The 21,380-nt window shown below is 37.1% G+C and overlaps 1 protein-coding gene across 1 annotated transcript in view; it reads left to right on the top strand.

Annotated features, from left to right (window-relative positions):
* LRPPRC (leucine rich pentatricopeptide repeat containing) overlaps positions 1–21,380 on the top strand; it is a 103,838-nt gene that overhangs the window by 68,600 nt on the left and 13,858 nt on the right. The window contains exons 26-31 of the mRNA XM_059406219.1: positions 4,364–4,432; positions 5,260–5,350; positions 10,257–10,399; positions 10,534–10,642; positions 14,362–14,488; positions 20,304–20,392. Of these exons, the coding sequence (XP_059262202.1) occupies positions 4,364–4,432; positions 5,260–5,350; positions 10,257–10,399; positions 10,534–10,642; positions 14,362–14,488; positions 20,304–20,392 (628 nt within the window). The remainder of the gene's footprint in view (positions 1–4,363; positions 4,433–5,259; positions 5,351–10,256; positions 10,400–10,533; positions 10,643–14,361; positions 14,489–20,303; positions 20,393–21,380) is intronic.

The following is a 21,380-nucleotide window of genomic DNA, read 5'->3' as shown; positions in this document are numbered from 1 at the left end:
AACTAAGACTGAGCCACCCAGGCGCCCCATCAGTAAAGTATTTTTTTTTTTTAAAGATTTTATTTATTTATTTGACAGAGAGAACTCACAAGTAGATGGAGAGGCAGGCAGAGAGAGAGAGAGAGGGATGCAGCAGGCTCCCTTCCGAGCAGAGAGCCCAATGCGGGACTCGATCCCAGGACCCTGAGATCATGACCTGAGCCAAAGGCAGCGGCTTAACCCACTGAGGCACCCAGGCGCCCCAGTAAAGTATTTTTTAAGGTACTTAAGTCACCTCCCAGGATGGAAGTATTGCAAGGTCATTTAATGAATTAATATTGTTTGGGTACTTCATTTTGTGTTTTAAGACAGGACATTAAGTCCAGGGAGGGGTGTTAAATACAAGTATGAGAAAAGTTAAATTATTATTTGAAAGGTTAAATAACTACACTAAAGGTTTCTGTAAAGAAATACTTATGTTTATTCTTATCCCTTTGAGCAGTTCAGTGATCACAAACTTCATGCCTGCCATGTGCCAGGGGCTGCTGAGTTTTCTAGGTAGAAACACAGAGTCTGCTTTAATTTTGGTTAGCATTTCTCATTTCAGCCTTTTCCTTTGAGGTTCAAATTTAGATTACAAGCTAAACAATATAAGTAATATTAGACACTTTTACACTTTCAATTAATTTTCATGTACAGTTTTATATGAGGCTCACAAAACAACTCTGAGAAGTAATTAAAGCAGGAATCTTTAGTTCAGAGTGTTAGTATGGAGTTTGTTTAGTTAGTGGTAGTCATGGAATTTGAAATTGGGTCCTGATTTCACTTTTTCTTTTTGTTCTTCATTCTTACCTCTGTGATCTCGCTGTCTTTTTAAAATTGAGATAAGATGGAGGTGCCTGGGTGACTCAGTCAATTAAGCACCTGCCTTTAGCTCGAGTCGGGATCCTGGGGTCCTGGCATTAAGCCCAGCATTGGGCTCTCTGCTCAGCAGGGTGTCTTCTTCCCTCTGCCCTTCACCCCACTCGTACGGGCATAAACTATGCGCACTTTCTATTTCAAATAAATAAAATATTTTTTAAAAATTGAGATAAGTGGGACGCCTGGGTGGCTCAGTTGGTTGGATGACTGCCTTCAGCTCAGGTCATGATCCTAGAGTTCTCGGATCCAGTCCCACATCTGGCTCCCAGCTCCACGGGGAGTCTGCTTCTCCCTCTGACCTTCTCCTCACTCATGCTCTCTCTCATTGTCTCTTTCTCAAATAAATTAAATCTTAAAAAAAAAATTGAGATAAGTTATAGCATCGTGCAAGTTTAAAGTATGCAGTGTTTTGGTTTGATGCATTTGTATATACATTGCAGTATAATCTCCATGATCCCCTGACCCCTCAGTATCTGAACCACCAAAAGAACTTACCCTTTTTCAGAATTATTCTTTCTTGATTTTTTTTTTTCTCCTCTTATCTGCTGTTACCCTTCCATTATATGGTAGCCAGAGTCTACTCAGGGGCAAAACTCTTTTTATGGTTTTGTGTTTAGGACCAAAAGTTTGGATTATAGTGACAGTCTTTGTGGCTTTTACCTTTGCTCTTTGCTAGATCACATGCAAGGTCTCATCTTAATTTGCCTTCTTTAATAAGCCAGAATGGATCTTATAGATACAGAAGGATTTTTAGAGATATTTTTTCCCCTGACCTCCCAAATTTCAAGAGATGTCAGTTCTCGTGTCAGTTCATACCCATGAGTTAGTTTACTTATTAATATCTCTGGTAACATGTGGTTAAGTGGGTCATGTTTGCTCAATCATATTTTCCTCCTTATTCTAGACATAGTCTTTAAGTCTGTCTCCAAAGATTTTTTTTTAAGATGTCCTTTTATTTGAGAGAAAGAGCATGCACACGTAGTAGGAGGGTCAGAGGAGGGGAGAGAGAGTCTCAAGCGGACTCCATGCTAAGTGAAGCCTGATGTGGGGCTTGATCTCCTGACCCTGAGATCACAACCCGAACTGAAACCAAGAGTTGGACACTTAACTTACTGCGCCACCCAGTCACCCCATCCCTGAAGATTTTAGAGAAAAGGACAGATAATTGAAAGATTTAACAAGTTCCATGATACTTTTTTCTCCCCTTGCTATTCTAGCTATAAAGATAAATAGTTGGGTTCTTGTTTTTACTTGTCCACTACCTCTCATGCACTTCATTTTTTTCCCCGCTATGTTGAATAGAGGATATGAGGCTGGGATAGTTGTTCATTTGTTTTCCATTTCATGTTTCTAACACTAACAGCAGGAAAAATCAAACAGGTAAAAACTTCTGTTTGGGTCAAATTTAAGGTGGTTTTTCTTTCTGAAGAATCTTCATTTCTTTCCACTTTAAAGATAATAATTACCTGATAGGTCTTTTTACTAGTATATATTGAAGCCTATTATGGTAACAACAAATTTACATCAGAGTAATGTAACAAATAGAAATTATTTTGTATTTTGCATTACTGTTATTCTTATACAAGTGAACCTGGTGCTAAATTGGAACTTCACAAAGAATATTTTAGAGCACAGTAACCTCGGTGGAAACAAACTTGCCAGATGTTTTATTAGAGTAATTAATTTATTCTCAGTGTTCATTAATTAGACTGTATGTAGCAAAAACAGAAAAAGTTAGGTAAGTTTATTGTTTTAATTAAACTGTTCTAATTAATTGGTTTTTGATATATATAACATCCCAATTAGAATTCTGTTCTTCTCCAAAGTTTTATTATATTTTCTATTTTTGCTTTCAACTTGTGTTTAAAATTCAGTAAGATGTTAAGAGATACAGAAATGTAGACTATTATAGAAGCCTAGGAGATTTAGTTAATCTGACCTAGATGTTCTTTTGATGATAGAGATTTACAATGTGAAAACAGTTCTCAATTTCAAAATGAAACCTAGGACTATCTGCTCTATAAAGTCAGCTGTCCTGCTCGTGACAAGCAGATTAATCAGCCACCAAAAAGAAGCGTTTACAAACATAAAAGTTGTGCTATTAAGATCATTGGTTTTGCATCAGCAGTCAGTTGAAGCTATAATTGATTGTATGCCTTGGATTTTGCCTTCTTCTAAAGAGGATAGTCTAGTATTTTTGGAAGGGCTTTTTGTATACATTTGATTTCATTTGGTTTCATTTTTATTGGTTTCATTTTCAGAGTAATGCCTATGAAATCAAAGAGGTAATGTGAGAAAATCCTTGAGTAGAAATTGTGTGGAGATGTAAATATTAATGTATTTGAGAATATATTTCAACAGTTGATCTATTCAGCATTTCTTTCTTCTATCCCAGAATGCATATACTTGCACAGTCAGAATGAGAATACTTTTACAACTTCTGCTGTGCCTGTTTCTCTGTCATCCTACCAGAGCTCTGAGATGTTACTGTCTGCTTCAGTTCTTAATTTAACATTGTACAGTATTACTTGAAGGAATAAAAAATCATGAGGACTTCTAAATAAGAGATCTGATTTGAGGGATCCGTGGTTTAGTCAACAAAGCTGAGCAGAGAAATCAGTGGAGGTACCTCCTCTAAGCTGGAGCAGCCAGGGCTAATGAGTATGTAGTTTTCTTATCATAATGCTGTGATTGAAATGTACTATTTAATGGGGAAACCCTCTTAGACATGATGAGAATATTGTAGTTAGAGTGACAAATCCTTGGAATTATGTGTGAATTAGTTTGCCTTTTATTCCAGTATCCAAAATTTAAAAAGAATTGCTTTGCCACCAGAGTTATTGACTAAACCCTAGTAATTTCTGATTGAGGATATAACATATATCTCAGTAATTGAAATAAACCAAGACTATGAACTAATTTTAAGTACTTAGCTTGCTTAAGTACCTCGCTCTCTACACATTTAGTTTTAGATAATAGGCAAACATTTGTGGCCGTCACAATACTTTTAAAAGTGAAAGCCATTGGTTTATTGTTGTGATGATGGTTCATAAGTATGTGTACATTAATTTTTGCTTCCTGAATCCATTGGGTTCTCTAAAGTGTGTGTGTGTTTAATTTGACATCTTTTAGAATTGATTTAGTACACTGAGTCAAGGTTCCTTTGTATAGTAAAGAAAGTTTAACCATCTTAATGTTTAAAGATCTGTTGAATGAAAATTGACCTGCAAAGCAATATTTTGACATAACCCAAATATTCTAGATACTGGTTAAATATAGGTTCCTATTTATGCTCTGTTTTAATCCTAAAAGTCTTTGGTAACTGGTATTAAGTTATAGGTTTCTTTTTTTATATTTGTTTAGGAAGGAGGCAGTGGATTAGATGAAAACTATTGTCTTTGAGGGAAAATTCACATTTAGCTGAGCCTTACCTCACACGTTCTCTGATGATTTTATTTTATAGACTCCAGGCATTAGAGCTCGACCCACAAGACTTCAGTGGTTTTGTGAAAGATGTATTTCAAGTAATCAGGTTTGTGTTTAATTTCTGGTCTCGACCACCTAAAACTGTGAGTAGAAAGCAAGTGTCCTTCCTACATGTCGTATGAGCATTCGGGGATTTTGGGACATAGAGCATTATTAATGGAAGCAGCATTATCTTTGGTGGTTTTCCAAATAAGTAGTAGCTTAATTCTTGTTCCTGAGGTGCAGTAGAATCCCTAAAATTTTTAATTTGGGCCCTGAAGATTTTAGCCTGCTTATCCTAAGTTGTTGGCTTGAGCAGGCTAACCTTGTTTCTTTTGCAATTTAAATCTGCCTCAGTCCTCAGTGACCCGAGGAGTCACTTAGGGTAGCCCAGTGGAATTTCTACTTTACGTCTCCTCCAGTGCAGATATCTTTTCATATCCCGCCAACTGGAAGCCACAGGGGAAGAGGAGTATAACACTTGGGTGTAGGAGTGTTCTTATTAACTGGAGAGTGTATTCACTGGATCTTCTTCCAGCAGTGTCTTTGAATTCTCAGAATGTATCTTCATGAGGTTTCCTCAGCCAGATGATTGTTCATGTTTTGTTCTTGACTACAGAGTCTTTCTTCAGCTTTTTAGCTTAAAAAAAAGTCATTTTTAATTGTGGTAAACTACATATATAACATAAAATTTATCATTTTAACCATTTGTAAGTGTTCACTTCAGTGGCAGTAAGTCCATTCACATTGGTGTGCTCGGCTCTTTAACTTTTGAAGTGAAGTTAATCTGCCCTTTGGGTAAAGCTTGGTGGAAGGATTATTAAACTGAGATTTGTCAGCTATAAAATATGTCCTTTACACATTGTAGATCCATCTGTTAATCTTATTTTTAAGGTTGAAGTTCTAGAAAAATTAGTGGAGCTGACACAGAAGTTGTTTGAATGTGATAGAGACCAGCTGTACTACAGTCTACTAAAATTGTATAGTAAGTAATCTGACTGTTCGTCATGTTTTCATCTTCAGACATTAATTCTGTTGAAGGCAGGTGCAAGAAAGGAATATTGGGAAGGTCTAGTGATTGTCAAATGTGTGGTCTTCAATAGAGTTTTAAGTAGAGGCCAGATTGAATTTTATCACAGATTGTTTTATTGTATCACTAGACACCAGACAAGTTTCATAGTTTCTGGCAGTCTTACTGCAGTAATGAAAAGGTAAGAAAAATCTTCATCAGGGCCACAGAATTTAATAGAACTTTTCGAGGAGAGACCAATTTTTTTTTCTTTTCCTCTTTCTTTATTTCTTTCTTTCTTTTTTAAGGATTTAATTTATTTATTTGACAGAGAGAGAGATCACAAGTAGGCAGAGAGTCAGGCAAAGGGAGAGGGGGAAGCAGGTTCCCCACTGAGCAGAGAGATACAGGGCTGGATCCCAGGGCCCTGAGATCATGACCTGAGCTGAGGCAGAGGTTTTAATCCACTGAGCACCCAGGCGCCCCTAATTTTTTCTTTTTATTTAAGTCCTCTGGTAGACTTACTAGTCACTCCGATACATCACATAATCACTACCATGTTCATTCATGTGTATAAGATCTTTTTCCAGGCGTGCCTGGGTGGCTCAGTCATTATGCTCTGCCTTCAGCTTAGATCATGATCCTGGGATCCTGGGATCGAGCCCCACATCAGGCTCCCTGCTTGGCAGAGTGTCTGCTTCTCCCTCTTCGTTTGCACCCGCTCTTATTCCCTCTCTTGTTGTATCTCTCTGTCAAATGAATAAAATCTTAAAAAAAAAAATCTTTTTCCAGAAAAATGCATATTGATACACAGACTCATTGCTAAACAGTTTTTAAAAATGTGATTATATTCTAATATAGTTTTGACTGAATTTATATTATAAACATTTTCTTACCTATAAATGACTACATTGCATGGCTGTACTAGAATTTATCCAGCCAATCTCCTTATGCTAGACATGTGACTAGAAATTCATTTTACACATTATAAAACAGTGCTGTATTTGTGCTATCTTTGTGACTTAATCTTTGTTCACGCCCATAGTTGTTTCCTTAGGCTGGATTTGTATTTGTGTTCCGAAACACTTGATCTTTATTACCAAACAGTGTTCTAGTATGTCAGTTCCAGTTTATACATCTGGGAACTTTGCAGTCTCTTTTAGGGTATTTGGGTGGAGAAGAGCAACTCTTAGACAAGTCAGTAACTAACCTACCTTCCTTCCTTCCTTCCTTCTTCCTTTCTTCCTCTTGCCCCGCCCTCTCTTCATCCCTTCATCCTTCCACTCCCCCAGACATTTGATCAGATTATTTTGTTTTTCTCATGGGAAATTTACCTTCACCAAACATAGACAGCAGTGAATAACTTAATTCATTTGTCTTTTTGAATTTGTATTTATTATCATTAGAAGCTTTATCTTTGGGACACCTGGGCAACTCAGTCAGTTAAGCATCTGCCTTTGGCTCAGGTCATGATCCCAGGGTCTTGGGATTGAGTCCTAAATCGGGGCTCTCTGCTTGGTGGGGAGTCTGCTTCTCCCTCTCCCTCTGCCTGCCTCTCTGCCTGCTTGTGTTTTCTCTGTCAAATAAATAAAATCTTTAAGGAAAAAAAGTTATCTTCTATGTTAATGGTATAAATAAGACTTGCTGTAAAATTTATATTTCAGTTGTTGGTTGCATTGAAATGCACACTTTGCTATGTAATTTTTAAAACTCTTAAAATTCTTGAAATTCAGTTCTTTGGTTTAATGGTTAAATTCTGGCACACAATACTGAGGTTGTTATTGAATATACGCAGTTAGCAAACTTAGGTTTTAGGAGTGTAGTCCTTAATTGGTGGGTTATAACCTGTATTATTCAAGTGCTAATTCTTGTCCTTCCCCACCCCTTTATTTTGAGGAACTATTTCATGCTTAAATTCTAATTTTATACCAACTTCAGAAAAAAAGAAAAACCCTGAATGTATCCAAATGAGTCTTAGCAGTTAAAGTAGTCCCCACAGAGGACCATAATCCCTAACTATGCTAGATATTGGGGAGGACGCAGCAGATAGGGTAGTGCTTTGTGTGCAGTTAGGCCTATAACCAAGATTAAGAATATGGAGTGAAAAAAAAAAAAAACTGGAAGGATGTACGAGGAGCAGGGGTAGTCCAGGGAAGGTGGAGGTAGCCAGCCTCACAAACCTCTTTTTCCTATATAGATGACCTTTTGCTGATGCTTTCTTTAAAAAGAAAGAAAAGAAAACAACCCGTAGGTTCATCTTAAAATTTCATTTAGGAATAAATAGTCTTTGAGGTTTATTACCATTTTTTTCTCCTTCATCCCCTTTCTTGGCTGTATCGGACACCTTCTTCAGTTTTCTTGCTCTGTGTTTGAGCCAGTAGTCTGAAGATCCCTGTAAGGTGAGGGTGGCCTCTTGTAAGGCTGGAAGTCAGGAATTATTATCATGAAGTATACTTTATAACCCAGCCTTTGTGGTGCTGTAAGTTGATAATGTGGTTGTGATGACCCTGATCCTCCCCTTTCTCAACCAGCCTCTCCTTTGTGGCCCCCTCTTTCCGTTTTCCCCTTGGACCATTATTTGAAGAAGTTAAATAATTTATTAAAGCACCATGGACTCCATTTTATTTGAAAAGGAACATATGATATGGGATAATATATGAAATGTGGTCCTATTGTACTTGAAAAATTTGTATTTTGGATTGTGAATACCTGAGAAAATGTTTGGCCTGGTAGAACTTTTTATGAGCTCATTCTTTCTTTCTTTCTTTCTTTTTTTCTTTTTTTTTTTTTTTTTAAAGATTTTATTTATTCATTTGAGAGAAAGAGAGCATTGGGCATGGGGGGAAGAGGGAGAAGCAGGCTCCCTGCTAAGCAGAGAGCCTGATCCGGGGCACTGTCCCAGGACCTTGGGCTCATGACTTGAGCCAAAGGCAGACATTTAACTGACCGAGCCACCCAGGCACTCTGAGATTTTTTTTTAAAGTTGCTAGTCCATTTTAATTAAAGCTGCATCTCTGTAATATCTTTGTCCTCCTAAAGTGGAAGCTTTCATATATGTGTGCCTTTTTTAGAAGAAGAAAATTACTTTCATAGAGTTCCTATAGTTGAAGACAGAGTTGTCCATCTTCCATCCATCTTCTCTTCAGTGTTCATGTTATCTTAGAAATGAATCTCTGTAAAAACCACCTTAGCGGTGCTGTTACCAGTTCTTGGAAACCTTCCCTAACTATGTCTTCCACAATCCACAGGTATACCTTTTGGCAGGGGACAGAATGTTCCACCTTTTCTCTTCTGTAGAGTTAAAGATACTGGAACTTGGGGTTTTGTTTTTCATTTGTTTAGTCCAGTTAGTTTTATATACTCACATACTTGAGAAGTTACTTTTGAATTTTATATTACATGAGAACATTTTAATGAAGGAAAAGCATAATTAGCTTATGAGAGTCTTGTTTTGGGAAAAGAGATTGTAAATTTAAGGGTTTTATATGGGACTGCTTTTATTACCAAAGTATGTAGAAAATCATTACAATCTGTGTATGACCTGGGGAAATTTTCTTACTATTACCTTTTTCTTTGTTGTAGGTTTTTTTTTTTTTTTTTTAAAGATTTTATTTATTTATTTGATAGAGAGACTGCGAGAGGGGGAATATAAGTAGGGGGAGTGGGGGAGGGAGAAGCAGACTCCCCCTGATGTGGGGCTCAATTCTAGGACCCTGGGATCATGACCTGAACTGAAGGCAGATGCTTAATGACTGAGCCACTCAGGCGCCCCTTGTTGTAGGTTTCTGATGGAGCATAAGTGTGTTTTGTTTTTGTTCTTTTGAGTTTTTTACTTCCAGGAGTCATTGGTTACCAAAAAAAAGTAGCTTTTCAGTTGGACAGGTGTGGGGGAATCTAGGAAAATCCCATCACTTTCAGTATTTTGCTATTTTTGAGAAACATATTTATGTATGTTTTTTAGAACATTTGTGCTCTGAAACAGCCCCCTTCCTAGAGTTGACTATACAGAATGAAGATACTCATTATTCATATATGAAAATTTCAAAAACCACAGTTGAAATAGTATTTCTTTGTGTGTAATACTTTCACTGAACTTAATTAGTGTCATGATATTTTTAATATATTGGTCTGGTTTTTCACAAGCGTAAGTTTATTATATTAAATGACTTGACCGTTTCTCTTTTCAAAACCTGTTAGAATGTTTAAAAATTAAGTCTTGATTATTAAGTTTTTGCTATTTGTGAAGATTAGGTTACACATAACAGGAACTCAGTTTTTCAATGTGAAGGAGTCTGCCTATTTCCTTGCCCTATAATACTTAGTCTGATGGCATTAGTGGGATAAAAAAATCTATCACATAATATCATAGACATTCTTCAAGTCAGCAGAAGAGACAGAATTCTCCCTATTCTACTAAGTGAAAGGGATTTGTTGATTTGACACTTTTGAAGAAAATCATACATTTGTGCACTTTGAATCACTTCAGACCTCCAGCTGTGTATTACACTATATACATGTACACATTATCTTTCCAAAATCTCACGGGCATAGTTGAATTGTTACCTATTTCTGATTCTGATTTCAGCAGTGGGTTTCTCAGGTTACCTTAGAAAGACAGACTTTTTATTCACATCAAAGTGTGTAGTAAAGTGGGATGGGGGTTGTTGTTTTTTATTAGGTAAGGAATTTCCATTGTTGAAAACTCAAAAGACATACAGAAGAAAGTCTTTTTGCCTTGGGTCCACAATCATCCTGTTCTTTTCCCTGGAGGCAATATTTGGAATAATGCTTACTTTAACATTAAATAGGGAAAATATTCTAAACATTTTTAAGAATTGGACTTAGTATGTTCATTAATTTCTGCTTATTCAAAATTTTGCAGAAGTAAATGGTGACTGGCAAAAAGCTGATGCTGTGTGGAATAAAATGCAAGAAGAAAATATTATTCCACGTGCAAAGACATTAAGATTATTAGCAGAAATCCTTAGAAACAGTAATCAAGAGGTTCCGTTTGACGTACCTGAGGTAATTTTTTTTTAACTGTAAACCTAACAGGTTTTGTTGTCAGTATAACTGTAGGGCATAATTAGCCCAGTTTCATTCTAAAAAGATCACTCTGTATACCAGGTTTTGTTTAACTGAATACTTCTTTCTTCCAGTTGTGGTATGAAGATGAAAAGCACTCCCTGAATTTTTCATCACCCTCACATACAGAAAGTAATATCCAGAAAGATCTGTTGAATGCCTGCCAACAAAAGAGAAGCAAAGGTAAATCTGTATGCTTCTAATAGCAACAGGGGATTTAAGTCCTTCTAACAAATTAGTAGTGCTCTAGGATGGAGATGGAACTTACATGTATTAATTATTTTCTTTGGTTCTTTAATGTAGGGTGCCGGGGTGGCTCAGTGGGTTAAGGCCTTTGCCTTCGGCTCGGGTCATGATCTCGGGGTCCTGGGATTGAGCCCTGCATCGGGCTCTGCTCAGCGGGAGCCTTCTTCCTCCTCTCTCTCTGCCTGCTTGTGATCTCTGTCTGTCAAATGAATGAATAGAATCTTTAAAAAAAAAAAAAAGTTTAAATTAACAAACACATTTTGGGGTAGTTGGGAAAACGTAAACATCAACTGAGTAGTAGATAATATTCAGGAACTATTTCTCTCTCTCTTTTTTTTTAAGCTTATAATTTTTTTTAGTAATCTTTGTACCCAACATGGGGCTTTAACTCATGACCCTGAGATCAGGAGTTTCATGCTCTTCTGACTCAGCCAGCCAGGTGCCCCTGTCTTATTTTTATTAGATACAATAGTGGTGTTAAGATCTATCAGACAGTGTCCTTAACTTTTGAGATCTTACTGAAGTACTAAAAGATGGAAAAAAATCAAGATTATCTATAATATATTTTAAAATAGCTAAACCATAAGGAACAAAGATAAAGCAAGAATGGCAAAATGGTAATAGTTGTTAGATGTAGGTGATGGGCATATGGAAGGGTCTATATTTTTCTGTACATTTGAAATCTCTTATAATAAGAACTAAAATAGGCATACATTTTATTAAAAAGTATACTTTGAAAATAGCATGATCATGAGTGTTTTTTGGCAGATGTATTTATTATGTATTTCGCTTTTATTTGAAAGCAGAAAATGATTAGGGCAATTAAGCACCGTTCTTGTGTATGTTGAATTGATCAAGCACTATTTCAGGGTTGGAGGCAGGACATGAGGTCTGTGTCTTGCACTTCCTTTTCTCTCGTGGTAGACTTTCTTGAAGTGGCATGCCTACCACTACTATGACTGCTTTAAAATTTTTATGACCATCTTGAACCCTCTGGTATCAGCTTGCCTATTACATGATAGACATTTCTATTTAGACTTCATTGTACTCTTTCAAAATCATATCTTACTATTGTATCCTTCACTTTTTTAAATTTTTCTCCATAGCATGCTAGCATCATCTTTAATTCCTTCGATACTGTGTGGATTTTCAAGTATGCTTTATGATACTTTAACCAATATGCAGCAGATTTTTTTAAAATTTTAATATTGACAGTTTTGAACTCTGTTCAGTAGAAAAGAATCAATTTAGAAATTTACAGAACCTCATAATTTCTTGACTTAATTAGAATTTTGTGACACTGACATGAAGTATATGAGGAAAGAATAAGCTAAGCTCTTATATTTTCTCAATCATGAATAGTGACTTTATCCTTTGGGTCATTTTCCTTTGTGGCATATTCAGTGTATACATCCTTGAGTCTTCACCATATATATGTTAAACCTAAATACAAAATTATGACTATGGGTACTATTCCAATAGTGGAATTTTAATTAGATTGAAAGGAGTATAAAATTAGTGTATAGTTAACTGCTGTAAGACTAGTACCCCTTCATATGTCACCTTTTTAAAAATTATTTTCATTTAAGTAAAAATCAGTTAATAAATATAATGCAGTGTTTGTTATTATAAACATACCCCTATTCTAGCTTTAATATACAATTTATATTTATTTAACTGGTTTTATCCTGTTCTTCAGAGTTTCTAGTCTTTTGTCTATTCCAGGATTTGAATGCCTAGCAAAACATGAATAGTTTGAAAATTGATTGTTAACATTAGTACTTTATCGAATTTCTGATAGTTTAGTATACTTACTGACTTTCACACCAGAAACCTGTGGCAAATGAGTTTGGGGCATTACAGTGATTGCCTCTTTCTTTCTTTCTTTCTTTTTTCTAACTAATAGAGAATAATAAACAGCCATAGCAATTTCACACAAAGACTGTAATTTTAGGGGCGCCTGTGTCTCATTGGTTAAGCGTCTGACTCTGGATTTCAGCTCAGGTTGTGATCTCACAGATTGCAGGATCTCAGGTCAAGCCATGTGTTGGGCTCCACGCTCATTGGGGAGTCTGCTTCCTCTCTCTCTGCCCCTCCCCTTGCTCACGTGTGTGTGCCCACACGCATGCTCACTCTCTAATCTTTAAACTACAACTTTAGAAAACAACTAGTAAGATTTCCTGATTATTTTGTTAATCTTAAATATTCTAATTGTGCCTCCTGTATATTTTCATTGAGCAAACGATGATTGTTGGGGAGTAGACTATAATTGCACTGCATTTGACTTCTCAGCTTCCTTAAAAGGGAACATTGTCGACTGAATGATGGATTTTATCTGTTCTCCTTGGTTAAGATGCAGATATTAATGTCATACCTTTTCTCTCTAGTTTTCTCTGAGTTTAGCACGAAAGAGTAAGTTTCTGACATTGTCACTTCAGTTTAATTGAAGGGCTCTTGCAAACTGCCCTAACCTTGGAATACAGATATAACATCTGCTTGTTCAGAAACCTCTGAAGTAGTTCAGAATGTTCTTCAGAGCACTAATATCTTGCTCACTCCTAGTTGCATGTATTGTATTTTCTTATATTGAGCTTTATACCCACCGAAGGTCGTACATGATCGTTCACGGTGCCCCATCTCTATTGTGATTTGTTTATACACACCAGAGAGTGGATTATAGTTTCAGTTGGATGTTTATAGCCAGGCAATTTTATTTCAGAAAAGTAAGTGACTGAAAAGTGTAGATACTTCTCTTTTGGTAACATCTTTTCATTCACTGACAGTTATTGTGAACAAGTGAAATAAAACTGTTAATCAGTCAAACAAATGTTGCTTAGTTTACTTGTTAGATACCTGTATATTTGAAAATTGTATGTTTTTGTATAAGTCCTGTCGTAGCCAAATAATTTGATCTCCTAATTTTAGAATTATAGGCTATATTCACTTTAATGCTATTGTGTTGAAATGTTAACCATTGTAACCACCCACTTATAGATTAAAGATTGCTTTAAAATGCATCTTTTGCTCCCCTCGATTTAAATTATACCTGTGGTTTATTTGGACTTTACCACACATTTTGCAATTGATTTTGAAAATGGTATCATCTTTTGACAAATTGAGAAGAGCTACTTCTCATTTTTATTGGCATGAAAATAATTTATTGACTTTAGAGAGCTAGTATGAAAAGTAATTTCAGGGGCGCCTGGGTGGCTCAGTTGGTTAAGCCACTGCCTTCGGCTTAGGTCATGATCCTAGAGCCCTGGGATCAAGTCCTACATTGAGTCCCCCATCCCTGCTCTCCAGGGAGCCTGCTTCTCCCTCTCCTTCTGTGTCTGTCCCTGCTTGTGCGCTTGCTCTCTCTCTCTCTCTCTCTTAAAAAAGAAAGAAAAGAAAAGTAATTTTATAAGGAAGTCCTTTCAGGTACCAGCCACATGGCTTAAGTAGATTGTTCAAAACTGTGACTTTGTTTTTATCAAGATGAGGAGTGTGACTGTATCTGTTGTTTTGGTCAGTGTGTGTGTCTCTGGAGAGTGCTGTGGTGGGTGAACATGAAAACAAACACGTATATGGCTTTGAGGCTTTGCTCTAGGGGGTTTTCCTTCTTTTTGACATTACAGAATAACATCATCTCATTTTTTGCTTTTTTTCCTTCGTAGATGCATATACTATTTTCCTGAAGGCACAAAAGCAAAACATTATTTTCAACAGTGAGACTTACAGCAATCTTATAAAATTACTGTTGGAGAAGGATAGTTTCATAGAAGCAGTGCAAGTGAAAGAATTGTAAGTATTAGTCCATTTATTAAACCTGTCATTTAAAAAAGTATCACCTATCATTAGGATTTTCCTAATGATTTGTTGTAGTAGCAGCTGCTTAATTATCCTCAACTACATACAAAAATCCTATGAAATGGTTTTCTAATTTTTTTTTTTAGAGCATGAGCAGGGGAAGAGGCAGAGGAGGAGGGAGAAGCAGACTCTCCGCTGAGCAGGGAACCTGACATAGGGCTTGATCCTAGAACCTTGAGATCATGACCTGAGCCGAAGGCAGATGCTCAACCATCTGAGCCTCTTAGGCACCCCTGGTTTTCTAATTTTATGGGCTTTTTTTAATCTATAAAAATATAAGTTTTACTGGCCTTCCACAGTGCAGTACACTTTCTTCCCCTAATAAAGCTTCCACTCATTTATGAAGTCCATATACTGAAAAATAATATTTTTCCCTTTATCATACTCTTTTTCTTACTTAGTGTCTAGCTCTCTGAGCCTTTTGTGGTAGAAGGAGCCTGATAAAGTGAAAATAGCCGAAGGGCTTTGAACTTAGGCAGGGATTCGAATCTTACTTGAGTTTCTATTGGAGAAATTATCCCCTCTGTGAACCTCATTTCTTCTTATGATGATGAGTGGATGCTAAGATGATAAGACTTACTTGAAAGATCCCTTTTAGGGCGCCTGGGTGGCTCAGTGGGTTAAGCCGCTGCCTTCGGCTCAGGTCATGATCTCAGGGTCCTGGGATCGAGTCCCACATCGGGCTCTCTCTGCTCGGCAGGGGGCCTGCTTCCCTTCCTCTCTCCTACTGTGATCTCTCTCCTCTGTCAAATAAATAAATAAAATCTTTAAAAAAAAAAAAAAAAAGAAAGGTTCCTTTTAGGTGTTGAAGAACATAGAGTGAAGTGGAGAAAATAGAGGTGCTCAATACATTTTAAATGCCTTTTCTTTTTAACTCTCTGTTTTTTATTTGATTTTGAATTAAAAAAAAAAATCTGTTGGGTGGTTGTGGTAGGGGTTTTTTTCCTCTGGATAGTTCCTGAGAGTAAAATTAATCAGAACAAGAAAGTTTTCCTACCTGGTGTGTCAGTTAATAGATTCTGTTGTCGGGGCGCCTGGGTGGCTCAGTGGGTTAAGCCGCTGCCTTCATCTCAGGTCATGATCTCAGAGTCCTGGGATCGAGCCCCGCATCGGGCTCTCTGCTCATCGGGGAGCCTGCTTCCTCCTCTCCCTCTGCCTGCCTCTCTGCCTGCTTGTGATCTCTCTCTGTCAAATAAGTAAATAAAATATTTAAAAAAAAAAAAAATAGATTCTGTTGTCTTATCCCAAAGGAGATACCAGAGAAGGCTTAGAATGGAGTGGAGCGCAGTGACCTCTGTGATGTAGACCTGTCCTGGTAATGTGTTAGTAGCCTTATTTTCAATGGCAAGGGTCAGCCTTTTCCTAATGTATTACAAGTTCTGAAATGATCTCTCTTGGCTCAACTTTGACCTTCAGAGCTTTTAAGTCACAGTGTTTTTGGAATATTAGAATCCTGACTAGAAAGTACCATTCTTGCAGTTTGCTGGAAGATCTGCTCTTAATACCAATGTTATGTTAAAGTTATGCACCATTGGGCCATATTTACTGCTTGTGTTTCATTATATTTTGGAAAAAGTATATGACTGTACTTGTCTATGGAAATACATATAAACATGGACAGTGTATATGTATGTACAGTGAGTGTATAGATCCATCTGTATACAAGTACAACATGTATGTATACACATATGCACATCGTCTGTATACCTATAGTCTTGAATCATCTTGTATGTCCTATAGCAAGAATAGTCACACTAAGGCTTCTCAAACATAAGTCTTTCATGTATTCTGTATCTCATTTGTGTGTTTGCTCAGTTGTTAATTAAATTACATATCTCTAAAATACCCAAGAGATGCTAAATTAGCGACTTGGAAAATTTGACATTGAACAGCGTTCCTTCATCTGTAATCATTGGAGTCATCAAGGGGGTGGGAGTTTTTCCTAAAATTACTTTTCTCAGGAAATTATTACCTAAACCCTTCTCCTAACACTACTTGTTGTAATCAAAGGCATTCTAAAGCAACAGTGATTTGGGAGGAGCAGGGACAGAGAAAAGAGGAGCCTCTTGTGTTGAGAACTGGGTATAATTAAGTGAGGGGATAGAAGCAGAGAAGGAAGGTTTTTTTAAAATTCTTAATCCTGAGGTTGATCCTGAAATACTTCCCCCAAAATATAGATTACCTTTTTTTTCCCCCATTTTAATTGGGCTTGTCCTAGAATGCAGAGCCACACATTCTTTTATTTCCTTTCCTTCTCCCCCCGCCCCCTGGAGCCTCATACTCTTGTAGCTTGAGAAGATTCCTCACAGCCCACCCCAAAGGTTTTGATTCATTTGATCTGGTATGGGGCCCAGGGATCTGCATTTAATACCCAAGTGATTCAATAATTGTATGTTGTAAACATTTTGATCAGATACCATTAATAGTGAATTGTACCAAAGTAGCATATGTTAAGTATATTTTAAAACATACTCATAAAATAGAAATTTTTCAGAGGATAATAAGATGTAAAAACAGAAGCTTCAACATTTTCTTGCCTTACCCTAGAGTGTTCTTGCATTGTGCATACCTTTCACTGAGGATGGCTCACCGACAGGTGGTTTTTCAAACTACAGTTGCAGCCAGCACTTGGGTCACGGAATCTCTTTAGTGGATCAGAACCAGCATTTTTTTAAATAGAATAGAAAATATCGAAGCACTTCGTATGGTAAAGATTGTTTTGTGAGTTGTATTGGTATTTGCACTGATAGGTAGTATGAAATGTTTCTTCTTTGTGTGACTGTGGATCTTGCTCACACAAGTGGGAAAGCTACTGATCTGGATGTTTGCAAGCACAACCCTTCCATTTCCCCTTCTGTCTGCGATGTGTAAAATGTAGCTTGATTTTTCTTTCCCTCCTTCTCTAGATCTTCATAAAGCCTTTCTGTACTCTTGAGGGCACTTCTATCTTAATTATGTTACTCTTCCAGGAGTATTTTGTGGCTGCCTTTCACTTGTAGCTGGGTGGGCCTAAGAAAATCCTGGATGCAAAGCCTTACCGTGCCTATAGGCACCTCACTGGGGATTAGATGCACATGCTTTCCCTTGAACCAGAAAAATGTTACATCTAACTACAAAAAATTGTATCTTGGTAAAGTGCCTGGGTGGCTCAGTGGGTTGATCATCTGACTCTTGGTTTCAGCCCAGGTCATGATCTCAAGGGTCTTGAGATCAAGCCCCGTTTGGGCCCTGCACTCAGCATGGGGCTGCTTGAGGTGTTGCGTGTGCGCTCTCTCTCTCTCTCCTCTCCTTCAAAGAAATAAATCTAAAAAAATGTATCTTGGGTTAGATCTACACTGGGTTATTTTGAAAGTAACTCTTGGCTAGAAATTCAGAACTGGTAGTTGAAGTTCACGTTTCTAATTAACAGGGTCATCTCTTCTTCAGTTGTATATCTGTGCTCTGAGTAAAAGAGAATTTTGCTTTTTTTAGTGTCCACGTTTATTGTAATATGGTATGACCACATGAGTCACTATAGCAAGTAGCAGTACCCCCCTCAAATTTTGGCCCTCTGCTGTCAGTCCAGAAGAGCAGTCTGTTTGTTGTTTCAGTCCGTGTTTTTACCTGCTAAGTCTTAAGAGCAATAGTTTTCTCTGTAAACTAAAGAACGCAGTCTTTGTTTTTGTTCTACCTTCACTGTCTCTGATTTGTTGGTTAAAATGAAGCACCCTTACTTAGGAGAGTGTCATCAACAAGAATATTTAAACTGTTCTCCCAAGTTATGGAACCTCAAAAGTAACAGTAACCGCAGCCTTTAAAAGATTAGCCAACTCTCTTAAATTTTTAGAGTTAGTTACATTTTGTCATGTTTCAAAATCAAAATTTAGATGTAGGGAACTCTTTTGAGGGAGGGGAACTGCTTATTCGAAGAAGAGCAGTAAAGGAGATTATTTTTTTAGATCTCTGATAACACTAAACTGTATTTTTAGGAAATTGCGATTTCTATTCCTCCATCACAGTCACTACATGTGGCCAGCGACTACCCTGTTGGACAACATGGATAATGAATATTCCTATCGCCACAGAAAGTTTAATTTGACAGCTCTGGACTAGATATTTTTTTTCCTTATAAAAGGTCACATCCATAGTATGGGTCAGAAGCAGAAACTTCTTTTATTGTTGAACACGGAGACCTCTGCAAGTAACTTTTTGTCGTTTTTCTCCTTTTTCATTTTGGAATATATTTTGGTTCTGATGGGTCAGTTTGTGCATATATAATACTGAATACTGGGAGAGTTTCTGTCTCCTGTTAATTCCCGCTTTTGTATTTGTATTGAATGGGCAGCTTAGATCATGGAAAGAAAATGTTCTGTGTTTGAGGTTTTTAAAAGGTGAACGGTTCACACTCGGTGTCAGTCAAAACGGAGGTTTTGTTACCGCATGGATTCAATGAATTTTAGGTAATATTTACATGTAAATATGGTATAATATATGTAATGATGACTTAAGTGAGTTTAATTTTAATAGTGTTTTCTGTTTACTTAATCATGCTTAAGATTGAGAAAGTAAATCCTTTATTTTATGCCGTTTATGGTCTCATGCACGGGTTGTTGATTTAAGAGCTTTGACAGATGGGGACAAAGGAAAAAAAGTCAAACTGAGCAATGGGTGCTTTGGTGGGATTAAGAGGATTGGGTGGAGGGGGTGGGGTAAGAAAATCCTGTGCCTGGGGACTGCAGGGGTGAATTTCTGAGGCTGGAAGTGACTGAGAGGATGGGCACGTCACAGTGTCTTTGGAGGATTTTCTTGGGATTGACGAGAATAATTTAGCAGTGACCCTGCTTTTCTCACAATCTCGTCGGCTTAGATGTTCATGTCGGCAGGCCGAGGTTGTTGGCAGAAGGATCATCGCTGAGCTTGATAAGGCAAATGGCGGCAATTGCTTTTGCTCCTTGTGACCTGTGGAGATTTCCTAATCGGGAGATGAACCCTAGGGGCATTAAGGAGGCCGAAATTTCATCACAGGACATGTGCAAACAGTGTAGCGAACAGAAGTCATCTCAGGCTAGGGTTGTTTTTTAATCATGTAGGTTTTAGCCATAAGTAAACCGAATTTTGCTCTCGAGTTTTAAGGAGTTGGGGGGTTTTGTTTCAAATGAAATGGCTGGGACAAGATTGTTGTGTGAGATTTTTAATTTTAAGGTAACAATGGTTTTAGTTCAGCAGTACGCTTGCTCACCTTTAAAAACTGTATGTAGCTAGATGACAGAAATTTGAAAATTAATCAACCAAATGATACGGTGTTAGTTAGTAATATGCTTTCGTTTATATTTAAAATATACTGTGCTGAAAATAAATGTTCATTTTTGTTGCTGAAAGAATAGTTTTACATTTTATAATTATGGTGAATGTAGAGAAAAGAGGAAAAAGTATCCAGCTTAGGATACAGCAGAACAATGCAGGGCACGCAGTTATTTTATCATCTAATATGTCAGCATTCAAGAATCTGAACCGATTGTTTAAAAAAAATCTTGTACTTTGTTTCTTTTGTTGCTCATTTCCAACTTTGTCATCTGTCAGAATGCAAAAAAAAATTATCCTTCTATAACCATTGACAGGATAACACAAAAGCTGTCTCCAGGTCGATATTTTGCAGCAATATTTTTAACATACGAACAGTAGTTTTTATAATTTCACCTTGGTGCTCAACCATTTATTATCGTATCAGAAGCATGTCAGTAATTCCTTTCTAAATGTCTGCTTCTTTTAGCGCTGAGACCCACATCAAGGGCTTCACACTGAACGATGCTGCCAACAGCCTCCTCATCATAACGCAAGTTAGGCGGGATTATTTGAAAGGTATGTCACAATGCTTGACCTTTACGTCACATTAATGCCTCTGCAGATTTTTCTTGTAACGCCCTTCGAATACTTGGATAAAGGAGTCCATTTAGCAAATTACCTGCTTATCAAGGGCCTTTTGTGGTAGCTGAGAGACGTAAATTACTGTACATGCATTTATAATACAGCTTGAATATGAATGTACTTGTCATTTGACCACTTAGTCCAGTTTCCATTCCATTTAACACAAGATGGGTTTTCTTAAGATGAATCACAGCTCTTCAGACATGCAAAATTTGTGTTCCAGAACGAGAGAAAGTACAGGCTTTCAAGTGCGTTAAAATTCACAGCACAAGTCATTTTGCTTTGGAAATTAACATACTTTAGAGAGCATCTGAAACAATTCCCAGCAGTTGTTTCTTGCATATTGTGTTGGTTGTGTGTGAGATAGCAAATGAGTTAAATTGAGTGTTAAATGTGTGGGATTGTGCACCAAATGATTATAATATTGATTTTTAAAACTTAATCTAATACTTTTTCAATAGTTCATAATACCAACAGCAATAAAATACAGTGTTTGTTTGGAGTTTGGAATTTAGCGTTTTTCAATTAATGTTAAGAAGATAACCCAAGAAAGCTGCAGAGACGACTTCGGGGAGGACTGGGAAGGGGGCCATTTGTTCAGTGGAGGGTTTTTGTGAATCCGAGGTCTTAGGAATGAGCTCCCAAGGGGAAAGATGATGACTCTCTTAAATTTAGGTAAGCAACGTTTCTCCTTGGGCTTTACATTTGAATTTTAATCAATACAGTAAAACTGTTAAAACCACAGTGTTGCCAATACAACAAAACCCACGCAGAAAATCTTGAAGGGAAAAACTAACTAACTATCTCTTTTCTTCCTTGGACTTTAATAATGTTATTCCTCACTTGGCGTGTTTATAAAATAATTTCACATCCCTGAGAAGAAGTTGCTAATTGTGCACCTTTACTGTTACCTATAATCCAT

This window comes from Mustela nigripes, chromosome 7, assembly GCF_022355385.1.
Source record: "Mustela nigripes isolate SB6536 chromosome 7, MUSNIG.SB6536, whole genome shotgun sequence".
Lineage (NCBI taxonomy): Eukaryota > Metazoa > Chordata > Mammalia > Carnivora > Mustelidae > Mustela > Mustela nigripes.
Note: the sequence above shows the minus strand (reverse complement) of the source record. Positions and strands in the feature narration are given on the sequence as shown.